The sequence below is a fragment of the Schistocerca nitens genome, chromosome 4, assembly GCF_023898315.1.
Source record: "Schistocerca nitens isolate TAMUIC-IGC-003100 chromosome 4, iqSchNite1.1, whole genome shotgun sequence".
NCBI lineage: Eukaryota > Metazoa > Arthropoda > Insecta > Orthoptera > Acrididae > Schistocerca > Schistocerca nitens.
The window spans coordinates 356,778,955-356,803,464 of record NC_064617.1 but is presented as its reverse complement, the minus strand read 5'-3'; the positions used below and the strand labels follow the sequence as shown (position 1 = coordinate 356,803,464).

The 24,510-nt window shown below is 40.9% G+C and overlaps 1 protein-coding gene across 1 annotated transcript in view; it reads right to left on the bottom strand.

Moving 5' to 3' along the window:
- LOC126253242 (ERI1 exoribonuclease 2-like) overlaps positions 1-4,651 on the bottom strand; it is a 45,369-nt gene extending 40,718 nt beyond the window's left edge. Inside the window, exons 1-2 of the mRNA XM_049954431.1 lie at positions 4,465-4,651; positions 3,784-4,208 (exon numbers count right to left, since the gene is read on the bottom strand). Coding sequence (XP_049810388.1) covers positions 3,784-4,208; positions 4,465-4,496 — 457 coding nt within the window. The 5' untranslated portion in view covers positions 4,497-4,651. The remainder of the gene's footprint in view (positions 1-3,783; positions 4,209-4,464) is intronic.
- Positions 4,652-24,510: the final 19,859 nt, after the last annotated feature.

Genomic DNA, 24,510 nt, shown 5'->3' with positions numbered 1-24,510 from the left:
ATATATATATATATATATATATATATATATGATTATAATAGAGGGAAACATTCCACGTAGGAAAAATATATCTAAAAACAGAGATGATGTGACTTACCAAATGAAAGTGCTGACAGGTCGACAGACATACAAACAAACACAAACATACACACAAAATTCTAGCTTTCGCAACCAACGGTTGCTTCGTCAGGAAAGAGTGAAGGAGAGGGAAAGATGAAAGGATGTGGGTTTTAAGGGGGAGGGTACGGAGTCATTCCAATCCCGGGAACGGAAAGACTTACCTTGGGGGAAAAAAGGACAGGTATACACTCGCGCGCACACACACACACATCCATCCGCACATACACAGACACGAGCAGACATTTGTAAAGGCAAAGACTCCCAGGGTCTTGTTTTGAATTAGTCTATCACTGTTCTATCAAATTATTCTTGCAGTATCATATCTCCCTTCTAAACTTCATCTATGTCCTCTTGCACTTCTATAATAATGTATGCAAGTTGATCCCCTTGCATAATCCCTCTACATACTTCTTCCACCTTTCAGCTTTCCCTTCTTATGTTAGGACTGGTTTTCCACCTGAGCTCTTGATATTCATATAGCTGCTTCTCTTCTCTCCAATGGTCTCTTCAGTTTTCCTGTAGGTGATATCTATCTCTCCCCTGGTGATATGCACTTCCAAATCATTACATTTGTCCTTCAGCTATCCCTGTTAGCTATTTTGCACCCCTAGTCAATCTCATCTTTTAGAGATTTGTACTCCCTTTCACCTGCTTCATTTTAATATTTTCTTCTTTCATCAACTAATTTCAACATCTCCTGTGTTATTCTAGGATTTCTATTAGGTCTTGTCTTTTTGCACATTTGCTCCTCAGCTGCCTTCTCTATTTCATCTCTCAAAGCTGCCCATTCGTCTTCTACTGTTCTCTTCAACCGTTGCCTAATGCTCTCTCTGAAACTCTCAAAACCTCTGGTTCTTTCAACTTTTCCAGATCCCATCTCCTTCATTTCCTTCCTTCTTGAAATTTTTCAGTTTCAATCTACAGTTCATAATCAGTAAATTGTAGTCAGAGTCCACATTTGCCCTTGGAAACATCTTACAATTTAAAATTTGGTTGTCAAATTTCTGTATGCAAACAATCTGAAACCTTCTGATGTCTCCAGGTCCCTTCCATGTATACACCCTTCTTTCAGGAATCTTAAACCAAGTGTTCGCGATGATTAAATTACGCTTGGTGCAAAATTCTACCAGACAGCTTCCTCTTTTGTGCCTTTCTCCCAGTCCATAATCACCTATTTCTTTTTTTCTTCTTCTCTTCCTTTTCCTACTATTGAACTCCAGTCTCCCATCACCATTAAATTCCCATCTTCCTTAACTATCTGAATAATTTCTTTTATCTCATCATACATTTCTTCAACCTCTTCATCATGTGTGGAGATAATTGGCATATAAACCTGCAATACCGTGGTGGGTGTGGGCTTTGTTCCATCTTGGCTACACTAAGTTCATATTAGCTTACCCGCATTCCTATTTTCTTATTCATTTTAAACCCACTCCTGCATTACCCTTATTTCATTTTGTTATTATAACGGTGTATTCATCAGAAGTCCTGTTCCTCCTTCCACCCAACTTCAATCATTCCCACTACATCTAACTTCAACCTATCCACTTCCCTTTTTAAACTTTCGAACCTACCTGCCCGAGTAAGGGATCTAACATACACGGCTCTGATCTGTAGAACCTCAGTTGCATTTCTCCTGATGACGACATCATCCTGAGTAGTGCCCACCAGGAGATCCGAATGGGGGCTATTTTACCTCTGGAATGTCATTTAAACATATAGTACAGTGCAGCTGTAGTTTCCCCTTGCTATCAGTTGTTTGCAGTACCAGCACAGCAAGACCATTTTGGTTGAAATTACAAGACAATATAAGTCAAACATCCAAACGTTGTCCCTGCAACTAATGAAAAGGCTGCTGCCCCTCCTCAGGAACCATGTTCGTCTGGCCTCTCAATAGATGCTCCTCAGATGCGGTTGCACCTTCAGTTGTGTACGGCTATCTGAAGTGTAGAGGTACGCAACCCACCCCTCCAAAGGCAAGGTCCACAGTTCATGGGAGGGGATGAAGTCCACATGAAGTTAAAAATATACCTGTCACCAGTTTTCCTACAAATTATCTCATTCTGGTTTGACCCATGATATCATTAAAATCCCGGGCATTGAAGTCTAATATGCATAAAATATGCTCCATAACCTGAATTATACGAAATTAAATTTGTTGACTTCGTCCAATCACAGCCAAACTCTCTCCTTCAAATCTATCTTAGATCAACAGCTAACCAAGTCAAAGCCAATGTCAGTCACCAGCAGATTCAGGTGATGCAGAATTTCTGTCATGTACATGACAAGTAGCCGCATTCACTGTAAGGCTACATAACTACTAGTAGTATACTGCACACAACTCTCTACTTTCAGATGTATCCATTTTCGTTAAAAAATACCAGTATTTATGTAACAATGAAGCTGCCAGGAGACAAACAGCACTTATTTGTCCTAATTTATTTGGTTACATTTGTGTCACTGTCACTCACAAACAATACTAAATAATTGTGTGCTACTTTACTTTAGTATGGGTTTCAGATTAAGTTTCTAGTTCCAGTGGCATACAAGAATTCAATGTGACAAATTTGGTACTGGCGATGCATAGGAAGTTGTGTGTGGCACACAGTGAAATGGAGGAATGGGTTTGAGAGAGTGGACAAGATGAAACAGAGAGACAGAAAGGAGAGTACACTGTGGATGCAGATCATTGGAATACTGAATGGCTGGAGTTAGACTGATGCAGTGCACGGAATGACAGTGCTATCTTACTGTATACATTCTCTTTCTCTGTAACCTTTTGGGGCAAATGCAGCTAAAATCAATAACTGCACAAAAACACATACTGCAGAGTCTTCTTCCAAGATAATTGAAATATTAGGCCTTCACACTTTGCTCACTACCTTTACTATTGAACCGGTACTGCCGCAAGTAATAAAAATCAATTTACGATGGTGTGAGATTTATAAAGTACAAAAATAATTTCTGTTTAAACTACATGCCTCATTCTAGCATATATAATGGAATTCTGTGTTCTAGTGTAAACCTTTCTAGATTCATAAGCAAATTCATAACATATACTAATGACCCAGCAAACCAATTACCTTCCTAGATTTAAGAATTTAAGCCACTGTTAACAGCATAGAGGGTATTAAATTGCACCAGTTGTAAAAAGGCCTTGAGATTCATCAGTCTATTCACAGCAATATTAAACATAAAAGCAACTGTGATTATGTCTACTACTTAGCATACTGATAGATTTTCTATTAATTGTATTGTTTTCCCGTACAGCATGTTAAGGTTCTGCATGGCAGACTATTAATAATTGTTGATGTGGCTTGTAGAAAGTTTGTATTACAAATAGCTCCCACTGCTAAGTTGAAGATACGGCTTTAGAAGCAACACAGAGTTGGTAGTAAGACCACAGAAGAAGGAGTCTTGGGTTCAAAGCTGACCCTGTAAGTGCAGGGAAACTGTACAAGACAAGAATGAATTTACACCTTGACTCATGATTTCCATCGTTGTGAAATCTATGATTAACAATGTAAAATTAATGGCAACAACAGCCACACAAAGTAGTTGGGAAATTAACAATAGTGACTTGTAAATACAACCATGCTCTCTTTTAGTCCTAAAAAATAATTCTTCAACAGAAACAACTTAATGCAATTTTTTTGATCTCACCAGACCACGTTACAAATGTACACGACTTATGAATGCTGTCTTTCTTGTGGAAAATAAGTGATTTCTCCTCCGTAATTTTCTTTATCCATCGAGAAAAAAGAAGCAAACATGTTGCAAGAGGCACTCCTGCATCAACTTGTTCCTGTTTAATTCCAGTAAAGGTTCGGCAGAAACGTGAAAGTTTAGGATTCTCGGTAGGCATAACATATTGCTGAAATTCATCTTCAATTGCTCCACTCTTAGTATTGAGCAAGACTGCTGGAAATTCAATAACTTCTGGCTGATATTTAAACTTGTCCTCATTGTCCCAACATGTTGATTCAAAATCAATGACTATTACATAATCAAACATTTGATCTGGTTTCTGCGGTGCAGCTTTACTTGCTGAGGAACCAATAGGAACCCTCTCCAAGCATCCATGTTTCCTAAAAAAAAAAAAGTAGGGAAAAAAAATTAGTACGGCAACATGCAACTCGCACACTTCACTTCCCAAACATCACACATCTACTTCAACATAAATGCAAAACTGATTAGAAAAGATCATTTTAAACAACTTTTGTTCCCTTGTACTCCGTCAGATGCTGCCATGTGTACAATCAACATATGCTGGATTTACAATTAGTTTCATTCCTAAAATGTTCTACATAATTAAAATCGAGTACACCGATGAACCATACTCACCGAGCAAGTTGCTTAATTAACTCGTGATTCATACTCTGCAATACGTGGTGTACTTTGCTGATGACGACGGCAATCTCGAATCATTATACACATTTAGTAATCGGCGTTATTTACATTCATCACAAAAGTCACTTTACACTTATTTTCAAAAACTAGTGCGGCATAAAAATATCGATACTACTATAGTCTAAATGTGTCTTATCGATCATGTCACTGAAAGTCGATTCTAGTGAACTCGAGCTCAATAGGTCAGTAGAATTGAACTCACTGGTCGATTCACACTAGAAGTCATACAAGACAGCATTTAGAAAGGGTCCACACATTGGGACCAACGTTGGCGCTAACATTGTTTATTCGATTTACGCATCAATAAAATAGCATTAGAACCAACGTTGGTGTCGATGCAGGTACGACTACATTGCTTATCTTTGTTTTGACCAAACATCAAAGGACGAATTATTTAGGAATAATGAGACGACTCACCGAAAGCCAGAAGCGCGGCGTCGTCGAAGACATACAAACAAAAGGCACAAGGCCTTGCTAGCTTTCAAAACGAAATTCTCTGCCATACACTGCACCTGGTCCTCCTCCACCAATTGTGCCACCTTCCTAGATTCGATCTCTCCGTCTCATATGGCTCCATCAACACCTCAGTCAGCATGAAATCCACCAATCACCAATAGTACCTGCACTTTGACAGCTGCCACCCCTTCCACACCAAAAAATCCTTTCCAAACAGCCTGCCCACCTGTGGCAGATGCAGCTGCAGTGATGAGAATTCTCTCGCCCAGTATGCTGAAGGCCTCACAAAGGCCTTCTCAGACAGGGAATACCCCCCACAGCTAATACACAAACAAATCTCCCGTGCCATATCCCCACACACTCCTTATCCTCACATCCACCTGCTGTGCAGGGTAGCCGCACAGTCTAGGGTACCTTGCCACAGTTCGTGCGGCTTCCCACATTGGAGGTTTGAGTCCCCTTTCGGTCATGGGTGTGTATGTTGTCCTTAGCGTAAGTTAGATTAAGTACTGTGTAAGTCTAGGGACTGATGACCTCAGCAATTTGGTCCCATAAAAACTTACCACAAATTTCCAAATTTCACATCCATCCCAAGAACCAACCACAAAGAAGCACCCCCCTTGTCACCCAATACCACCCAGGACTGGAATGGCTGAACCACATCCTTCATCAGGGCTTTGATTATCTATCCTCATGCCCTGAAATGAAGGACATCATACACAAGATACTTCCATCACCTCCTAAAGAAGTGTTCTAGCGCCCACCCAACCTCCTCAACATCCTAGTCCATCCCTATGCCACTCCCACCCCCAGTCCCCTGCCACAGGGATCATACCTTTGTGGAAGACTCAGACGCAAGACATGCCCTATCCACCCACGCAGCAGCTCCTAATCCAGTCCTGTCACAGGCTTATACTACCCGATCAGAAGGCGGGCCTCTAGTGAAAGCAGCTATGTTATATAGCAGCTCTGCTGCAATCACTGCACCGCATTTTACATTGGTATGAAAACCAACCAGTTGTCAACTAGAATGAATGGCCACCGTCAAACTGTTACCAACAACAAGATGGACCACCAAGTGGCACAAAATGCAGCAGAGCACAACATGCGAGTTTTCAATGGCTGCTTCATGAACTGTGCCATCTGGATCCTTCCCCCCACCACCAGCTTTTCAGAGCTGCACAGACAAGAGCTATCCTTACAGTACATCCTTCTCTCCCGTAACATCCCTGGTCTAACTAAGATAATTCGCTGCCCCCACCCTCCCACCTAACAACACGTGTTTGTGTGTGTTTGTGTGTGTGTTTCCCATTACCCCCGCCCAGTATCTGTCAGCTAGTTGTGTGCTGCCATCTCATGCCTTAGTCAGTGAAATCGCGTGCTCAGCTATCTGCTACCTGCCTCGTCTACTTGCACCCACAGCTAGCCCACGGACGGCTCCCCACCCTTCCACAAGCCACTAGAATTTTCCCCACAACACCTCCCTGCCTCCCACCTCTCTCTATCCCTCACCCCATTCCACCCTGCACATCCACTTCACCCCAGTACACTCACTGTGGGCCAGGAAAGAGCTGGCAGTCGGCACGATGTAGGGAGACAGGTGTGTGCATGTAAGCATGCGTGTGTGTGTGTGTGTGTGTGTGTGTGTGTGTGTGTGTGTGTGTGTGTGTTTGTTTGTGTGCTTGTTTCTCCTAAAGCTTGCGAAAGCAATTTCATTCTGAAAGCTTGCAAAGCTCTGTACCTTTTGTTTGTGCATCTGTCGACGATGCAGCACTTCTGCCTTTCAGTGAACCGTACTTCATTCCTATATAATTCGTTATTCTCAACCCGTGCTTTCCGTGCTTCATAAAACATAAAAGGACATTGGGAGAAAGTTGATGTACGATCCACACAATGGCGCCAACCTTGTTCGTTTTCTCTTTGTCGTCTAAGGCCCGATTGTACAATCTCCGGTTAGCAGCCAGTGAAGTGTTTTTCGTAATAGCACGTTGTACAAACCCTGAATAAGACCGAAACGGAGAAAAAACTCGAGATAACTTAACTGGGATTTCTGGTCGGTTAGCGAGCTTAACTGGGCAATAAGTTTTCAAGATGGCAGGAAAAGTGATAGATACAAACAGTGATGACGAGATTTTGGCTGAACTGTTCATGAGAATGAGGAAAGAGAAGAACGTGAGACGAATTTATATCCAGATATCACTTATCAAAGGAAGCCGTACCTTTCTCTTTTCAATCTTGTATGTGAAAGCCTGGAGCATGTGACGGACAGGTGCGACTATTTTTGTGTTTCTTAGCATGCATTTGATTTGAGCACTTCGCGAATTAAATCGTGTTATTTATGTCAATTAGGCACATTAAAATAATGATTCATATAAAAATAGTCTTGTTTATCTGGCATGTGTTAAAATTTCTCCAGTAGTGGAAAGGACAGTGCCATAATAGAATTAATCAAATCGAAAACCCACAACAGTTATTTGCACCATTTGCATTAACAGCATTATCTGTTTTAGATAAAGCATCAGTTTTTCGTGTTGCAAAACGTCTTGATAAAAGAGTACCGTCCAAATTTCGCTCAACCACATAACGCAATAACAAAAAATATTGCTCAACTGTATTTTCTATTGGGAATGCCACTTTTTCTAAACGCCACAGCAGTGTCCGAACAAATCTCCGCATTTTGGTGACAATATTAGGATCACAGGGCCATCAATGCTTTATGGCAACAGCAGTCTCTCACCCAACATTATTCACTGAAGCCTATGAAAAAAAGTGATGCTTCCCCAGTTACACAGGCTGAGCCACTAACTATTGCCACCTCTAATTACTCCGAAAGTATGATAGGAGCTGAAAAGTTTGTGAGACAGAAGTTGCATGGGACAATGGACGCCATAATATGACGGGTTTTTGTTGCTGGGTGGGGTCGCTTCAGAGATATGAAGGTCGACTTTGTTTCTTTTTTAAGAGGGTGCTATAGTTTGGTACTTATTTTCTGATAGCGGCTATCGAGACGAATCCAATGATATGTAACAGTAACGTCTTTGGAGTTCAACGAAGGTCACAAAGGTGGCATGAACGTCCATTTACAGAAGGTGTTCGAAGTGATGACCATTGGTATCAATGCAGTGCTGCAATCTTCTTATTATGGATTAAGTGGTATTCCTCATCACTTCGACACTTATTGAAGCACATGCTCTGACAATTCTCTCTCGCATATCTTCAGGTGTAGTTGGAATGTCTTTAGAAACAATGTCTTTTACGAATCCCCACAAGAAAAAATCCAGAGGCTTCAAGGCTGGCGAACGAACCGGCCATGAAACATCTCCTCTGCTCCAATCCAACTCATTTCTAGCCATCAGCGAAAAATGTGCCAGACACCCATCGCGTTGATACCACATTCTGTTCCATGTTCCTAAAGGTATTTCTTCCAATAGCAGATCTAATGTTTCTTGCAGGAATGTGGTGTACTTCCTACCATTAAGATTTCCTTCGATGAAATAAGGGTCTATAATTCTGTCCTCCAGAATCCCACACCATACATTCACTGACCATGATTTTGGTGTGCAACTTGCTGCAGCCATATGGATTTTCGGTGTTATGCAAATTAATATTTCCATGGTTCATGCATGTAGCCTCGTCAGTAAATAAAATCAAATTAATAAATGTGTCATCCCTCTGAATCTGAAGTTGAGCCCATCAGCAGAATTCAATGTGATGCATACAATACGTACCAGTTAATTCTTGGTGGAGACTGATATGGTAAGAATGATATTTATGGCGATGCAGAACACAAACAACACTACTCTGGCTCATACCAGATTCCCTTGCGATTTTTCACGAACTAACACAAGGATCTCGATCCACTGTGGCAAGAGTACCAATTTCCATTTCCTCGTTAGTAACTTTCCTTTGCCGCCACTGCAGAATGGGGCGATCGTGAGCAAGGGACTCAACCCGACAAATAGGTAGCTGCTCAAATGTATCAGCTGATAAGGCACTGGAATCGTATCGATCTAGAATTGGCACTACCTGCTGAAATGATGGATCGGACTGTCTCAAAATTTATTCTCTGAGTTTAACATCAGTTACATTGTACGCAATTGTATCACGCAACATAACATCTGAATATAAAGCCCGCAATTACATTTAAATATGCATTTCCTTCTCGTACCCTGCAAATCTGTTGCCCACTGGCGATAAGTTTGTTCACACAGTTTTTTGCAAATAAAGAATTGATACCTAACTGCTACCACATTCACTTCGTCATAATAGTTAGTGACGCTACCACGTCGTTGTACGCAAGTTCACTCAGAGAGGTGTTAGGAAAGAGTTTTTGAATTAATTGAACACTGCATTTCCTACTGAAGATAAAAGATATGGAAGTTTCACAGTACCTGGGACTCTATGAGCTAGAATGGACATCGAACTGGTGCAGCTACTTGAGCCATTCTTCTTCTTGTTCACAAGACTGTCGAAAAGGTGGTATAGCAACTGTAGTAGGTAGTGCTTGTTCTGTCGGGCGCGCAGCATTGGCCAGTAGCTGCTGCACCGAGTTGAGCAGTGTATATATTTGCTGGGTCTGAAACTGAAATATCTGCGTTAGCTGTGTTGCATCTAACGCTTGCTGCTGTGGCGCCTAGGCATGGGGCGGGACAGGTGGGGAGGGGGACATGTTGGAAGACAAAAATGCAACAAAAAGAGAAAAATACAAAGAGACTTTCTGCAACGCCAACCTGAAAACACTGATTAGCAAGAACGACAAGATACTGTGAAAGGAATTAAGCGCCCCTGCAAAGTAAAGACAAGAGAGAACTAAGACGCCAGCACAATATACACGAAATGACATGGCTGTCAGGCACCGAGTTCGGCGGATACTCGTCGCCAGTTGTTGGGTCTCGCTCATTCATCGCGTATAGTGTGCCTAAAGGATGCTGCGTTCTCAAAATGCTATACAACAATTCAAGCAAATAACATTAGTAGTTTTATTTCAATAAAGCAGGTCGACAATACTTAAGTTCAATGTACACAGGTGTCACAAACGATGGGCAACATGCAACATAAATCCGAGTCGTTACTATACTCAATGTTTATGTAAGGTTGACTCACAGTTCGTGGGTCAAACTAACTGATGGTACCACTCTCTGCTAGGCCGTGCTAATACTGTGCGAATCCTGTCCACTAATGTGCAGCTGTGGCTAGCAGGAGCGGTGCTTATTTTCACTTCCTGCAGAGGTCGCTCCTGTCGTGGCTCTGTCACTGTCAGCGGGACATTCGCTTACGTCGCCTCAACACCTTCACTAGTCTTGCCTTCTTCATCTTCGTTCTGGCGCTTGTCGTTAACCCAGAACAGGTTTCCCATTATTGATCAATCAATAAGTCTGAAGACTGAACTGCCCGGATTTTCGTTATATATGGCTGCGAAAAAAATAATGTGTTTGTTAGTGTACATTGCACCATGGACAAGTTCAGGCCTGTGTTAGGCACCCAGTCCCAGAGGATAGGCATGCATAGACAGAGAATGCATCTATACATAGACAGAAAATTTCAGTCTCTAGAACGTAATGATAAGGAACTAGAGGTGTATACCCAGACCCTTCTGAGACGATCAACTTATTAGATGCTAGTGTTAGGGAATTAGAGATACATTGAATTTAATGGATGGCAATGAGCCAATAGTAACTTAACGGAAATGTAAAATTTCTGATTGATTGAAACTTGGTTAGCAGATAGCGGGCTGCTGTAGAGTATTCTAGCAGAAATAATAGATTGTAAATTTAAAAAAGGCTATCAACAATATAAATGAGCAGAATAATGCTGCTTTGAAAATCTTTACTATTTAAAGAATAAGTGTAAGTAGTATTTAAAGTGTAAATAAAGATTAATGATTTTGAGATATAAGGTTATACACGAATTTATTGAGGGTAAAAATTAGTGTTTCCTAATCACAAAATAAATAAGTCTATGACTGCATAAATTAATTTATAATTCGAGAATGAAAAATACAAAGCAAATTCAAGTTTTGGAAAACAATAACGAATCACAGTTATAGTGGAATGTTATGGCTCTTGAGAGATGATAGCTGAAAAATTGAATAAAAATTTTCTTATTTCCCAAACTGATTATTATCTGCGAGAACCTCCCCATTTTTGAAAATCTTAGGAGGAGGACATGTAACATTTCTGGCTTTACAGCCATCATATTCGGCTACAAGATCTTCTTAGAGCAGTTGAGAAGACAGCAGTGGCAAGATGATGTAATGTGGTATGAGGTACCGATGACTAATAGTTTTTTCGGTATGGGTATTGTGAGAAAGACGGACTAAATTGTGGTTCTTCTCCACGATTGGCTGCTAAGTTCGGAAGTTGCGCGCCAAAATGATAATCTTCTATTATTAACATCAGAAAAACTGAATACTGTATTTACTTGAATTTCATCTAAAAGCATCTCTCAATAGTAGCCTATCATTCCATTATTTCAGATGTGTTAATTACCAGCAGAATAGTAAGCAGTTGCTAAACGAAAAGGCAGTCTTGGAAGACAGACGTGTTGTCTGCCTCAGCCGGCATCGATTGAGCACTTAATTAGCTCTATCTAGTTGTTGGTACACGTCTAAATCGGAAATTTGCGGTAAGTACCCATGGGACCAAACTGCTAAGGTCATCAGTCCCTAGGCTTACACACTACTTAATCTAACTTAAACTAACTTACGCTAAGTACACACACACATCCATGCCCGAGGCAGGAGTCTAACCTCTGACAGTGGGAGCTGCACGAACTGTGACAAGGCACCTCTGACCGCACAGTTACTCCTCATGGCATTTGTACACGTAACTGAAAACAATTTGATGGTAACTACACAAATAGTCAGTTCATTGTTTTGTTTATTTTTATGAATCTGTGAAGAATTGCAACGATTTGAGATTGTTAACGAGGAATATAATTGTGCAGTTTCTCATAGTATGATCGTAAAAAGTGATTAGCATCCCGTATAAACAAAGTAATTGAAAATTTCATTATTCATACAATATCAATTCCTTACTAGGAGATTATTACACCCTCAAGATAATGGATTCACGACCTACGTGCTGTTTTCTGTGCAGGGGACAACAACTATAGAAGACTGCAGGTTGGTGAACATTAATTAGAACTTATGCATTCCGCTCAGGGAGGTGGAAGCAAATAGGCACCTCGCGTGTATTGCAAATCTTAGTGCAAATGAGATTAGTAACATGTCATCTGTGGTAACATGAAGGAGGTATGAAGAAGAGAAATTTTCGAGGGAAAAGGTTTATCATTTGCACGCAAATCTCTCTCACTCTGTTTCTCTCTTTTTCATCTAACAATGGCCCAATTAAACATGTGGAATAAAGTTCCTCAGTTACAATAGAAAATTGCAATACAAAAACAATTACACGAATAATTTTCGGTTCTACTGAAGAGAGAACACACTAGATTCACTCTACATTCATAGTACTTTGGTGCACCTGTCAGATAAACAAACACTATCGGGTTGGGGACATTTTGGTGGACTTCCATGTGGAACTTGATGTACTACTGTCAGCGGCTAATGGCTGTTCAACTGGGACATAAGTCACCTGCTTGCCTCTGAAGTCCCTCCAACAGTCTTGTTGTGGCTCATGTCAACACCATATTGTATTGCATATGTGGGCACATTGAAGGACACAGTGGCACGCCAGGCAATAGCTGTGGTTGTTGACCACATGGACTGGATGGCAGCAATCCCATTGCCCTGCTGCCATAGTTGACCGGTTGGTGATGACCACATGGACTCACCCAGGTGACATTGTGTAGTAGTGTGGTGTTGCCAGTGAGTGGAGTGCTGACAGCCACAATGGTTGGCACACCCCCTAGATTTACCCTTTCTTCATCTTCTTCCATCTATGTGTTTCAAGCAACACAACAATGCCCTACCCAGGCTGAGGATTAGACAGGCTCCTTGACGTTGCTGCAATCCATCATGTGGGATGGCGTTGTCAGCAAATAAAACACTGACATCCATTCTTTGTATCACACCATCCTCAGTGTATGGATCCTTCATTTTCTTCTGTCTGTGTGTGTCATGCAGCGCCGCAATGCCCGACTCCCTCTGCGAGCCAGGCCTGACACTTGATGTTGCAGTGGGATGGGTGTACAAGGACGGCTCACAATGTGTTGCAACCGCTTGTCGCCTGCAGGTCTTACTTACGCACTGCTCGCAAATGTTTTGATATCTTTTCATGGTTCCCTCAGTGATTGACAGGCGTGACAGTCGGGCCTCGCTGCCCAGACACTGTACTCGAGGTCGCTGACTCCATCAGATCTGCTGAGCTGCGGCTGGCTCAGTTGACGCAGTCTGACGTCAGGAGAGATTGGGGGTTGGCACTCTCCCTGCTGCCTCCCTCAAAAAGTCATTCACTCGACCTATTGGCTGGCTCCTTTCAAATGGCTGGAACTCCCCACCTTGCTCTGCAGCTGATGATACTCGCCCATGGCTTCTGTGAGCACGCAGAATCATAGTGTTTGCGTCTTTCCTGAATACTGGACGCACAGACAAATATACATTGTAGTACATTTACAGAGACAAATTATAAAATACATTTGGTTTCTCCTGAAAACACTATTCAAGACGGGTTTGTAATCTAACCTAATTTTAAATCTACTCTTAATTTGAATAATCCACACTGACTTTCCCCAAAGACTTTAAGATATAGGTCTCACAACATTTTAAAAAATTATGCATCAATAATGCTTTGAAACTGAATTAAAGAACAACAGAGAAACATCTACTTGCTTAGTCAGAGCACTCATTAAAATAATGACACAATAAAAATGTCGCTTGCTAGAGTCTACATTCATTCATAAACCAAATGGGACACAAACTCACGCAGTGTATGTGATGTTAGTATTAAACTACACATACAGTCTACACCTCTAGTGATGTCACAGTTCCACAACACGTGACTAATTACATACCATACTATCTTCTATTACTACACCAACATAAATATGTATCATTACTTAGGCCACAACCCAAACAGTTCTATTACTACTGAAAAATACATTTTCTTTTTTTTTAAGTTCATCCTGTCTTGCATGTCGCTCCATGTCTTTCCCACATTCGATATGGCACCTTCTTATGATCTTCCACATGTCACAAGAAGGTACTTGATACCTAGAACATAATTCCGTTGATTGGCACAATCGAATTAAGGCACACACATTAGCAAGGCGAAAACCTGTCCCTGGATGTTATAAACTCTTTATTATTTGTTTACATCAGTTTGATTATGAAAAATTTCCATTTAAGCTACAATGGCCAACTTTATTAATCCAGAGGAAACTTTAACTCTTTCCCATAGAAGGACTTAATCATCACGTATTTCAGACACAAATGCATGATTATTTGCAATATATTGTCAACTTTACATAAGACAAGGCAGCAGTGCATACATACCACATATTCCCATATACTGGTTACCACTTACTGCCAACATCTCATTCACTCGATGAGCGGCTTGACATTTGAGATGTGATGCATTCCCCGTGATTTGTGTGATTGGGGAGTCTCGACCACCAGCATGTTGCGATGTGGAATGCGACATACTCTCTATGGATCACTGAAAACATTAAAGAATTTTTTACATACTCCATTCCTCTTGTGTGAGAGTTTACAGGAGCGGACAAGGACCTTTTGACTGACATAAAACTCAACATTCCTTATTTTCTTTTGAGAGGATTTCCGTTTCATCTCAGCTGCACGTTTAACATTGTTTAATGCAACTTCTGTGATAGCCTTGCGCTGGAGTCTTGGTTCCATTTGTTTGGGTACAATTTCTAATATCCTACTGGGAGGATTCTTATTTTCAATACTAAACTGGGAGACAACATTGTGGACGCATTTGGCAGTTCGTTCAGAATAACTTGGAATGAACTGAAATGTCAGGAGGTATACGGCCTGGGACAACCAGGAGATCCGGGAAAAACCCGGGAATTTTTTAGAATTCCGGGAATTTTTCGTTGTTTTAGTTTTCAATCAAATTTTTGTAATTTTGTCTGGTAAGAATCGATACTCTAACAAAGGCTATAACTGTATCCCGCTACTGCAGAATAATACTGCAACAACAAAATGTGAACGAGAAAAGAACCCAAAATAAAACATAAATTGCAAAGGAAATGTGCTATATACAACAACAAAACACAGCGTTCATACAAGCGTTTGCCAAGAGCAACATGTGTCAAAGGCTTTAGGAAGACTGTGCAATGCTTCATAACAACAAATTGCCTTCGATGAGCGTGACATCACAACTGTTTACATTACATTCATTTTAGCAATTACGAGTGGGCTCATGTGCATTCGCAGTTGAGTGGCATATGAGTAGTACCTTCTCCCATTTCTGGCTACAGAAGTGTGGCTGTTGGCTGTGTAAACAGTCGCAGCAAGCAGCTAGATGCAACCGAGAAAAATTTTACTGCTGCGCCCAAACTGCCAGATTCACGCTTGCGCAGCAGGCCCGGATATATGAGGGTGGGTAGTGGATGCAACAAATTCATATTCTTGAGCAGAAAAAACCTTGTTTCACAAAGCGCCTAGCATCCAGCGCACGTTGGTCTATCAATTACTTATATGATTTTTATGCGCATCGCTGTTGGTTTCTGAACACACTCTGTAAGTTGATTTCTGAATGAATCATAAGCCTTGTGGGGTAGCCGTGCTGTCTGATGCGACTTGTCATGGTTCACGCAGCTCTCCCCATCGGAGGTTCGAATCCGGGCATGGGTGTATGTGTTGTCCTTAGCGTAAGTTAGTTTAAGTTAGATTAAGTAGTGTGTAAGCGTAGGGACCGATGACATCAGCAGTTTGGTCCAATAGTAAAAAAAAAAAAAATCATAAGTTGATTTTTGAATGCGTGCATAGTGTACATTATGTCTCCGTCAGGGGAATCCTCATCACATCCAGAAATTAACTTTCCTGCAGACAAAAGGGGACCGGGCTATACAATCGGAGTGGAGTAAAGCCGAGCAAATGAACGCCAATCGCTGTCTGATTATGTTGTTGATTGGGTTTGTGAATGATCAGCGTTGTTATAATTACTAGGGAAATCCATAGATTCAGACTACCAGAGTGGAAATAAACCTCTAACAGGAATAACAGGTAAGAAAGATTACGTATTATCTTCTCGGTGTATCCAGGAAAATGAAATTTCGTGTGAAATTTTTTGGCCAGATCGCTACACTAGTAAGGGCCAATTGTATAGTCCCCGTCTAGCAGCCGCTTAAGTTATATTCTGGAAGTAGCGCGGAAAATAGTTTGTACGAACATAACAACGCCTAACTGGAGAATAATCACCTATAACTAAACTGGTGATTCTGGCAGGGTTAGTGCAGTTAACCAGCGAATAAGTTTTGACAAAGCCAGGAATAGTTCCAGAATTAGTCGTGACAAGAATGTTTGTGAGAGAGAGGAAGGAGACACCACACAAATTAGGGAAGAATATGAAGATTCCAAATTTATATAAAAATCTCGAACTACTACTTTTCGTTCTCATACTCAAGAAACTGGAGCATATGAATGAAATGTGAAACTATTTTCTAACATAAAGCTTTTTGCTTGTAGTAGGCCTAATAGGCATTTTATGTTGGCCTTCGTGAATTATATTTTGTTGTATTATAAAAATGACCATTTGTCCCAAAACAGTCTCATTTATTTGGTGTGTGTTACAATTTCTGCAGTGTTAGAGAGGCCTATTTTGTTTTATCTAGCAGACAGTGACAACATAGACGTAATCAGATCGAGAAACCATACCAGCCTTGGGTACTATTCGTATTAACAACTTACGCAGTATTATACAGCGATATTTCGATTTTTCATGTAGCAAAACGTTTGACGAACTTTGATGAGGTAATAGATTCTTTTATAGAAAGGAAAGCATGCCATGTAAAGCTGTAACAAGATTAGAGAGAAAACAATGCTAGAGCTAAGAATTGAAGAAATGGGTACTGTATTGCTTGTCTCATTTTACTTATTTTATGTATGCTATATTTAATTTTATGTCGCCCAAAACAGAATGTTATTAGCTAACAGGCAATAAAGAATGCAAATTTTCTGAAGAGTTCTTGTTCTCCCGATTGCAAATAATACCATCCAGTATCAACTGCGAGTTTTTTTTAGAGGGGCTGAATGTCAAACCGTGCGACTGGGAGCAGGAGAGACACCACAGGACATTTTAATTTCCACTGCCGTGAATATAGTTTGATGGCATTCAGTACAAAATATACATGTTTCAGTTCCGTGGAGCGAAATACAGTAACGTGCGATAGAAGAATGCTGTGTGAAGCGGGGTGGCACTGCACTCTGGTACACTTAAGACCAAATAACATGTCTTACATTTCCTCGAACATATACGTTTTATGTATCAGACTCTTCATAAAGATGTGCACTACAAAATGAACATATTTTTGAAAATTCGATTTTTTCAAATTTTTGACGCCATATCTCAAACGCTCGATGGAGGGAGCTGAGCTGGGAGGGGGGGGGGGGGGGGGGCACTATCTTAGTATTGCCCCGGTTCAGAAATATCGTAGATCCGAGGCTGATGCACAGAGCAGTCTGACTTCTAGTGTGGAAGTGTGTAGTCTCCATGTTACCCGGTTTACATTTAGTGATTTTGCTGTTTCCTCTTTGTTTACTGCTTTTATGTCAAATGAAAGTAAAATGGATTTCTGTGACCAGGAGCTATCCAGTGAATTCAAATACATTCACATAATTACGGAAGGCTAATATAAGTTATTAATTTAAGATTTCATTTTATTTCCACTTTTCTGACAGCTGTGCATTAATCGCCTTGTAGAACAATGAAGTTATTTTTGTAGGTTTGCTAAAGAAATTTGGTTTTTATTAATCTTTTACGCTGAGGCAGTCTATGTGTTTGAAATAAAGTGTTTAGTTCCACACTATTGGCTAATTTCAACTGCTCGCTGCATTTCAAGTGCACGTTTTTATCTTGTAGCACTTATGGCATTATGCCATAATAAAGAATCAAAAATGAATTAATACAGTACTGGTACTCCAAGAAAATTTACATCCTGAAAACCAACTGAAAAGCTTAATATCAGGTCGAGGCCTACTACATTGGGAATCTGGACATACGTATGTGCTCTTGCGGGAAAATATTGCGAATGGTGGTTTGAAAAGCGTTACTTTCAAAGTAAATTTCCTTTTACGCAAGTTGAACTATGTGCAAGAATGTAAGATGAATTTCTTAAATCACAGAGCGTTTGATGATAAGCCATTTAGAAGTATTTCAAGCCCACAAGATCATTCATGTCGTTATTATCAGCAGATTGATGTAGTGCTATGGGAAGCTCTCTCTCCTCTGCTGTAGCTAATTTATTTGTGGAAAACTTTGACGAGAAGTCACTGGGCTCGGCTAAAAATTTTATTGGCACATTTGTTTGCTATATCTTAAACTGTAACACGCACAAGTATCAACATTATATGTGAAAGCTTAGCTTCTCTTGCAGCTTATTAACCTTAGAGACCAATGTTATATGTTAAAGCTTTGCTTTTCATGTGGCAACACTATGTACATTAATTTAAAACATTAACTTTTCCTGTTTGTGTATCCGCACTACTTAACAGTGGTGTTGCTATTAGCTGACTACATCACGTGTCCTGTGGTCTGAATATCCATTGTCATTGGCTGGCAAGATCTCATGACGTGAGCTATGACTGGCTTACAAAAGCGCATCGCAATCTCGATTACAATGGTTGGGAAAGAAACATGTGGTGTTTGGGGTGTAATTCGAATTCACACTTTCGTAATACGAAAATATGCAGCATACATGTTGCTGAACGTCAAAAATCTTTCCAAAAGGAGTTTTCTTCCCTGAGTTTCGTTTTCTAAAGTGCCGGGAAATTCTACGCCCATGTATGAAAACTTAGCCATTCAAAGGATTGATAAATTTTACGGTTCTGAGGGAAAATATACCGTCACTTAATAACACGGAAAAAGTGTGTTTTCATCCAGGAGGAAGTGTATCTTTAACCGAGAAATCCGGGATTTTTTTTTCCTTGTCCATGTATATACACTGGATGTACACCCCTCATATTGTGTTTCCGATGACAATACAATGACCATAATTTACCCAGTTTTCTTTTTAGGTATATAAAGGGGTTTGAAGTGGGATGAAATTATGAGATAAAACATGGTTTCATCTTTCCCATTCTCAGCATTGGCGACAAATGTTGTGACTGGAATTGCGGTTCTTAATCGGAGATAACTCGCCTCACCAGGCTGACCTCACACAAGAAGTTATTGCTGAAAGCCGCAGCAACTATCTTCCCTGTTGCCCTCCTCAGTGGGATGAAACACGCGTACTTGGAAGTCAGCTCCACTGTTACAAACACATATGAGAAACCTGAGTTGGTATGTGTTTTAACCCGTAAAGGTCGACTGCAGCAATATCTCGCAATTTACTTGGAATGACTGGACAGATAGGTGCCACAAATGAGGTAGTGGAGGGCTTTGCCCTTTGACAAAGTTTGCGCACTCTAATAGTACACTGTATTCATTCCGACTTGTTATTGAAATAGGAATTCCCACGCAGTTTTTGGTAGCACTTTCTTGACCCAAAATATCCTTAACTCAGCTGGATGTACCAAACTAACTTATTCACCATTTCGGCTGGTATCATTAATAACCATGTCAAGTCTTACAGATTTCGTCTTCTGAGAAGAATATTAACCTTCACCACACAATACTGTCGAATAACCACTTGGTTCCTATCTTCTCACCTTTCTTTTACACCTCTCAGTATCAATTCTTTTTTTGTCCACGACCAACATGTTGTAAGCATTTGGCAATAAAATTTTCGAACGCAACTGTAGAGAATACTGAAAGTATTCTCCCTCAGATTTCCATCTCTTCCATGTACTAATTTTATAGGTGCCCATGAGAGTGCATCTGCAATCATATTCTTTTCTTCTGGAGTATATTCAATCGTGTATCGATAACTCTGAGGCTATAATTCCCAGTTTGCCAATCTTACATGAGTCGATTTTGCCGACATCAGAAACTGTAGAGCATAGTGATCTGTGAATATTCCTGCCATATAAAAAATAGATCAATTTGGTAAACGCCCAGACTACCGCTAGAGCCTCATGCTCTGTTACAGGACAGTTTCTTTCACAGCAAGATAGGACACGTCATGCAAATGATATGATTTTCCATGTGGAAGGATCACATCCTTCTGGAACAGCATCACCCCAAGACCATTAAACAGGCTGTCTGTCATCAAATATAAACCCTTACTTAAATCAGGATGAGAAAAAAATGGGAGCATTTACCAACAAATTCTTGTGATTCACAAGATCGTCTTGCACCTGTAGATCCCAGTAGTAGTAGTGCAAAACGTTTCCTGGCAGACTTTTGATATCAAATTGTTATGCTAATCAATTAAAGTGATCAATAAAACCACCACCCTTTCCTGCTTCCCAGTAACCTACTGTTTTGCTAACTGGTTTCCAATCCCCTGATGACTGTTTTTAGAGCCCCTTGGATAATCATTCCTTCTGAGAAACCCTCACCCCAATTCCATCACCTGTCCTTTCTTCTTTCCCACCCCCACACCTCCAGGAAAAGGGACACTTGTCCAGTTATGAGCCACCTCTCCCTCTCGTGGAAAATCCCCAACCCTTACCTCCCCTCTCACACCTCCCCCCTCAACTTACCCACCTTGAAACTGACTCAATTTGTGCTGAAAAGGCAGAATCTCACGACACAAAATACCCAAATCAATCTCAATAATATATTTCTGCGTTTTCTTTATTTAATCAGTTTGCGGGAGGCAAGGCTCCTCCTTGGTGTGAAATACCTCAATTGTGGTACCTTCACTCTTATAGCATCACCTCACCCTAAAGAGGGATACTGGCATAGTTAGGACTAAAACCTTATGGCATCGCTCACACAACCCATCGGATCCCTGAAAATACTGATGTTTTTTCGATTGATCACTTGTATATTTGGTGAGAAATATCTCGTCAGATTGACTGACTGTATGGAATAGAGTAATTTGCGGGAAAAACGCTCGTCATATATCTAAAATCTTGTATGCACCGAAATATGAGTACACAAGCACCCTTCTCCACCACCACCACCCATATCTGGTGAAACAAACCTACTGATAACATCTTTGTACCGACCACAGGGCAGACGCGCAGGGAGTTGTAGCTGTGTCAGCTGCTTCTCCTATTCCCACACACTGGTAGGGAGACAGGTCTGCACACAGGGTTGACCCACACTCCAGAAGACAGCTTTGTCCTATTCCCTACCACAGACAGAGAGATCCAAAAGAAACAAAGGTCTTCATCATGATGTATGGGCCTTGACAGAGCTCGTTTACAAAACTGCCACAGAGACTGCTTGAAATGGATTTTTTCCTTGGGGACCAATTCTACTCCCCCCCCCCCCCCCATGCCACCTGAAAATTGGTACAACCTATCATATAAGGGGGACGTAAGGTGGATCGAATCTCAATCACAGTCAGTCAGTGGAAGAACCATGAAGCGTCAACAGAAGCTGACATTCTCATCTACTACCACATCACACAAGGCGCATAAAAGTAAGCACACATTATATGTCTTTGCTGCTATTACTGCATATAGCAGTTCCTCCTCTTCTTTATCAAGTCTCAATTCTTTGTTCGACTCTATGTTTTTGTCTGTGGATGGTTACTGTTTCTTCTTATTTGTTCATTAGATCACTGTGTGTCCGGATTTGCAACGACCTTCAGCATGTCTGGTCCAGCAGCAGCCACCATCAGCTTGTCAGGACCTGTAGAGGCCTCTGGCATTTCAGGGACAGCAGTGGCAGCAGCACTGTGCGATTCTGTAGTGCACCTGGCCAGCATGCTGTAGCAGAAACAAACAACTGTCCATTCTGCTCATTGATTTGTATAATGAAGACACCCAGTCAGTCCCTGATTATCAGTAGAAAAGTGCTGGGCACACTACACTAAATGGTGCAGGTCAGCACTGGCATCTGACATGCACAGCATCCCAGAACATTCTAATGTTACTGCAGAGTGATGATGTGGTGGATGAGAAACTAGCGGTTCAAAGCGCTTAAATATTGGTATAGAAGCATCAGTAGACAGTCACTGACATGTGAATCGAGAAGCGCTAAATTGCGGTTTACGAGTTGGAATGGGATTAACTGTGTAATGCAGAACTCTACATCAACCAACAGATGACCTCTGAGTATTCTCCATCACCGGACATTTACTGTGCTAGCCTGACACTACCTGTAACATCACTATACAACAGCATGACACTCATGGTGAGATCTGGAAGTTGATCCTTTTATCTGCAACACTCCACCATAAAACTGTTTGGTCTATGGATGGTGTTATCCCTTGTGTTTGAAAGATTGAACTGTGGGCTGCCATATGTTCTAACTGCATACAAAGATATTAAGTAGTAGCTTCATGTGAATAGTGTGTATGAAGACGATTTAGAACAACGCAGCAATATGGTGTCAAAAAAAGAAGCTAAAGAAACACCCTTGTGTTTGAGAGAAATGCAGGAAACCTCTGTTTGCAAAATACTGTACTGTTGTGAAGACTGAACAAGTGAATTCTTACTAATGTATACCACTGCTGATGTCAAAGGAAAAATATGTTATCGCAAATCTTTGTTTTTCCTATTTGACTACCCTGTCGTTATATAATTTAAGGTATAGCCATTATAGCTCCTTGGGTAAGATGATTGCGCTATAGTGGCTACACATATTATTATTATTACAAGCATTCATTCTTTTATAAGAGCCCATTGCTCACTAAAGACCTGATGTAGTCGGTATCATGTCAGGGTAGGTGAAATATCAGAACTTTTTTGTAAGTCCTGTGTTGGTGCGGAAGAAAACTGGAAGAAGACGATGAATGGGATATTCCGACCCAGTAATTTACGAGCTATAATTGTAGGTTCATCCACCTCTGCAAAGACAAATTTTCTCACATCACTACTATCTCACCCAGATGGAGTCTACTTTGACCATGTATGAGTATTTTCAAAAGTGCAACCCAAGTACCAGCTACTGAAAAAGATACTGCAGGGTGTAGATGGTGTAACATACGTGACATTTAGTCAAACCAGTCTAATCCTCACGACAGATAAAGCAAAACTAAACACAGTATTCGTATTTGACGATGTTGCTGTGGAAAACCAGAATCAAATTCTGTGATATTTCTATTTTGGTCTGCATATGGGTGTGAGGTATTTTATTTAAGTCAGACATATTCCATAATTCCGAAAGAGATGGTTAGGGATAATGCAAATCTCACTAAAGCTTTCAAACAGGACAGTTTGAATTTAAAACATATTTACCAGGCGCACATATGGCCCAACACATCATTCCATGATTTGGTGAAGACATGTCAAGATTGCTAGAATCACATAGAATATAGGTTTCTCGATATTGATCAATCAATAAAACTGAATGAAGGTAGCCACACACTGAATTTCCAGTGGTTTCGTTATACAGCGTGGTCCATTGATCGTGACCAGGCCAAATATCTCACGAAATAAGTGTCAAACGAAAAAACTACAAAGAACGAAACTTGTCTAGCTTGAAGGGGGAAACCAGATGGCGCTATGGTTGGTCCGCTAAATGGCGCTGCCATTGGTCAAACGGATATCAACTGCCTTTTTTTTAAAGTTGGAACCCACATTTTTTAGTACATATTCGTGTAGTACATTAAGAAATATGAATGTTTTAGTTGGACCACTTTTTTCGCTTTGTGATAGACGGCGCTGTAATAGTCACAAACGTATAAGTACGTGGTAGCACGTAACATTCCGCCAGTGCGGACGGTATTTGCTTCATGATTAATTACCCATGTTAATATGGATCGTTTACCAATTGCGGAAAAGGTCGCAATCGTGTTTATGTAAGGCTATTGTGATCAAAATGCCCAACGGGCGTGTGCTATGTGTGCTGCTCGGTATCCTGCACGACATCATCCAAGTGTACGGACCGTTCGCCGGATAGTTACGTTATTTAAGGTGGTGGTGGTGGTAGTTAGTGTTTAGCGTCCCGTCGACAACGAGGTCATTAGAGACGGAGCGCAAGCTCGGGTTAGGGAAGGATTGGGAAGGAAATCGGCCATGCCCTTTCAAAGGAACCATCCCAGCATTTGCCTGAAACGATTTAGGGAAATCACGGAAAACCTAAATCAGGATGGTTGGAGACGGGATTGAACCGTCGTCCTCCCGAATGCGAGTCCAGTGTGATAACCACTGCGCCCCCTCGCTCGGTGGTTATTTAAGGAAACAAGAAATGTTCAGCCACGTGTGAAACGTCAACCGCGACCTGCAACAAATGATGATGCCCAAGTAGGTGTTTTAGCTGCTGTCGCGGCTAATCCACACATCAGTAGCAGACAAACTGCACGAGAACCGGGAATCTCAAAAACGTTGGTGTTGAGAATGCTACATCAACATCGATTGCACCTGTACCATATTTCTATGCA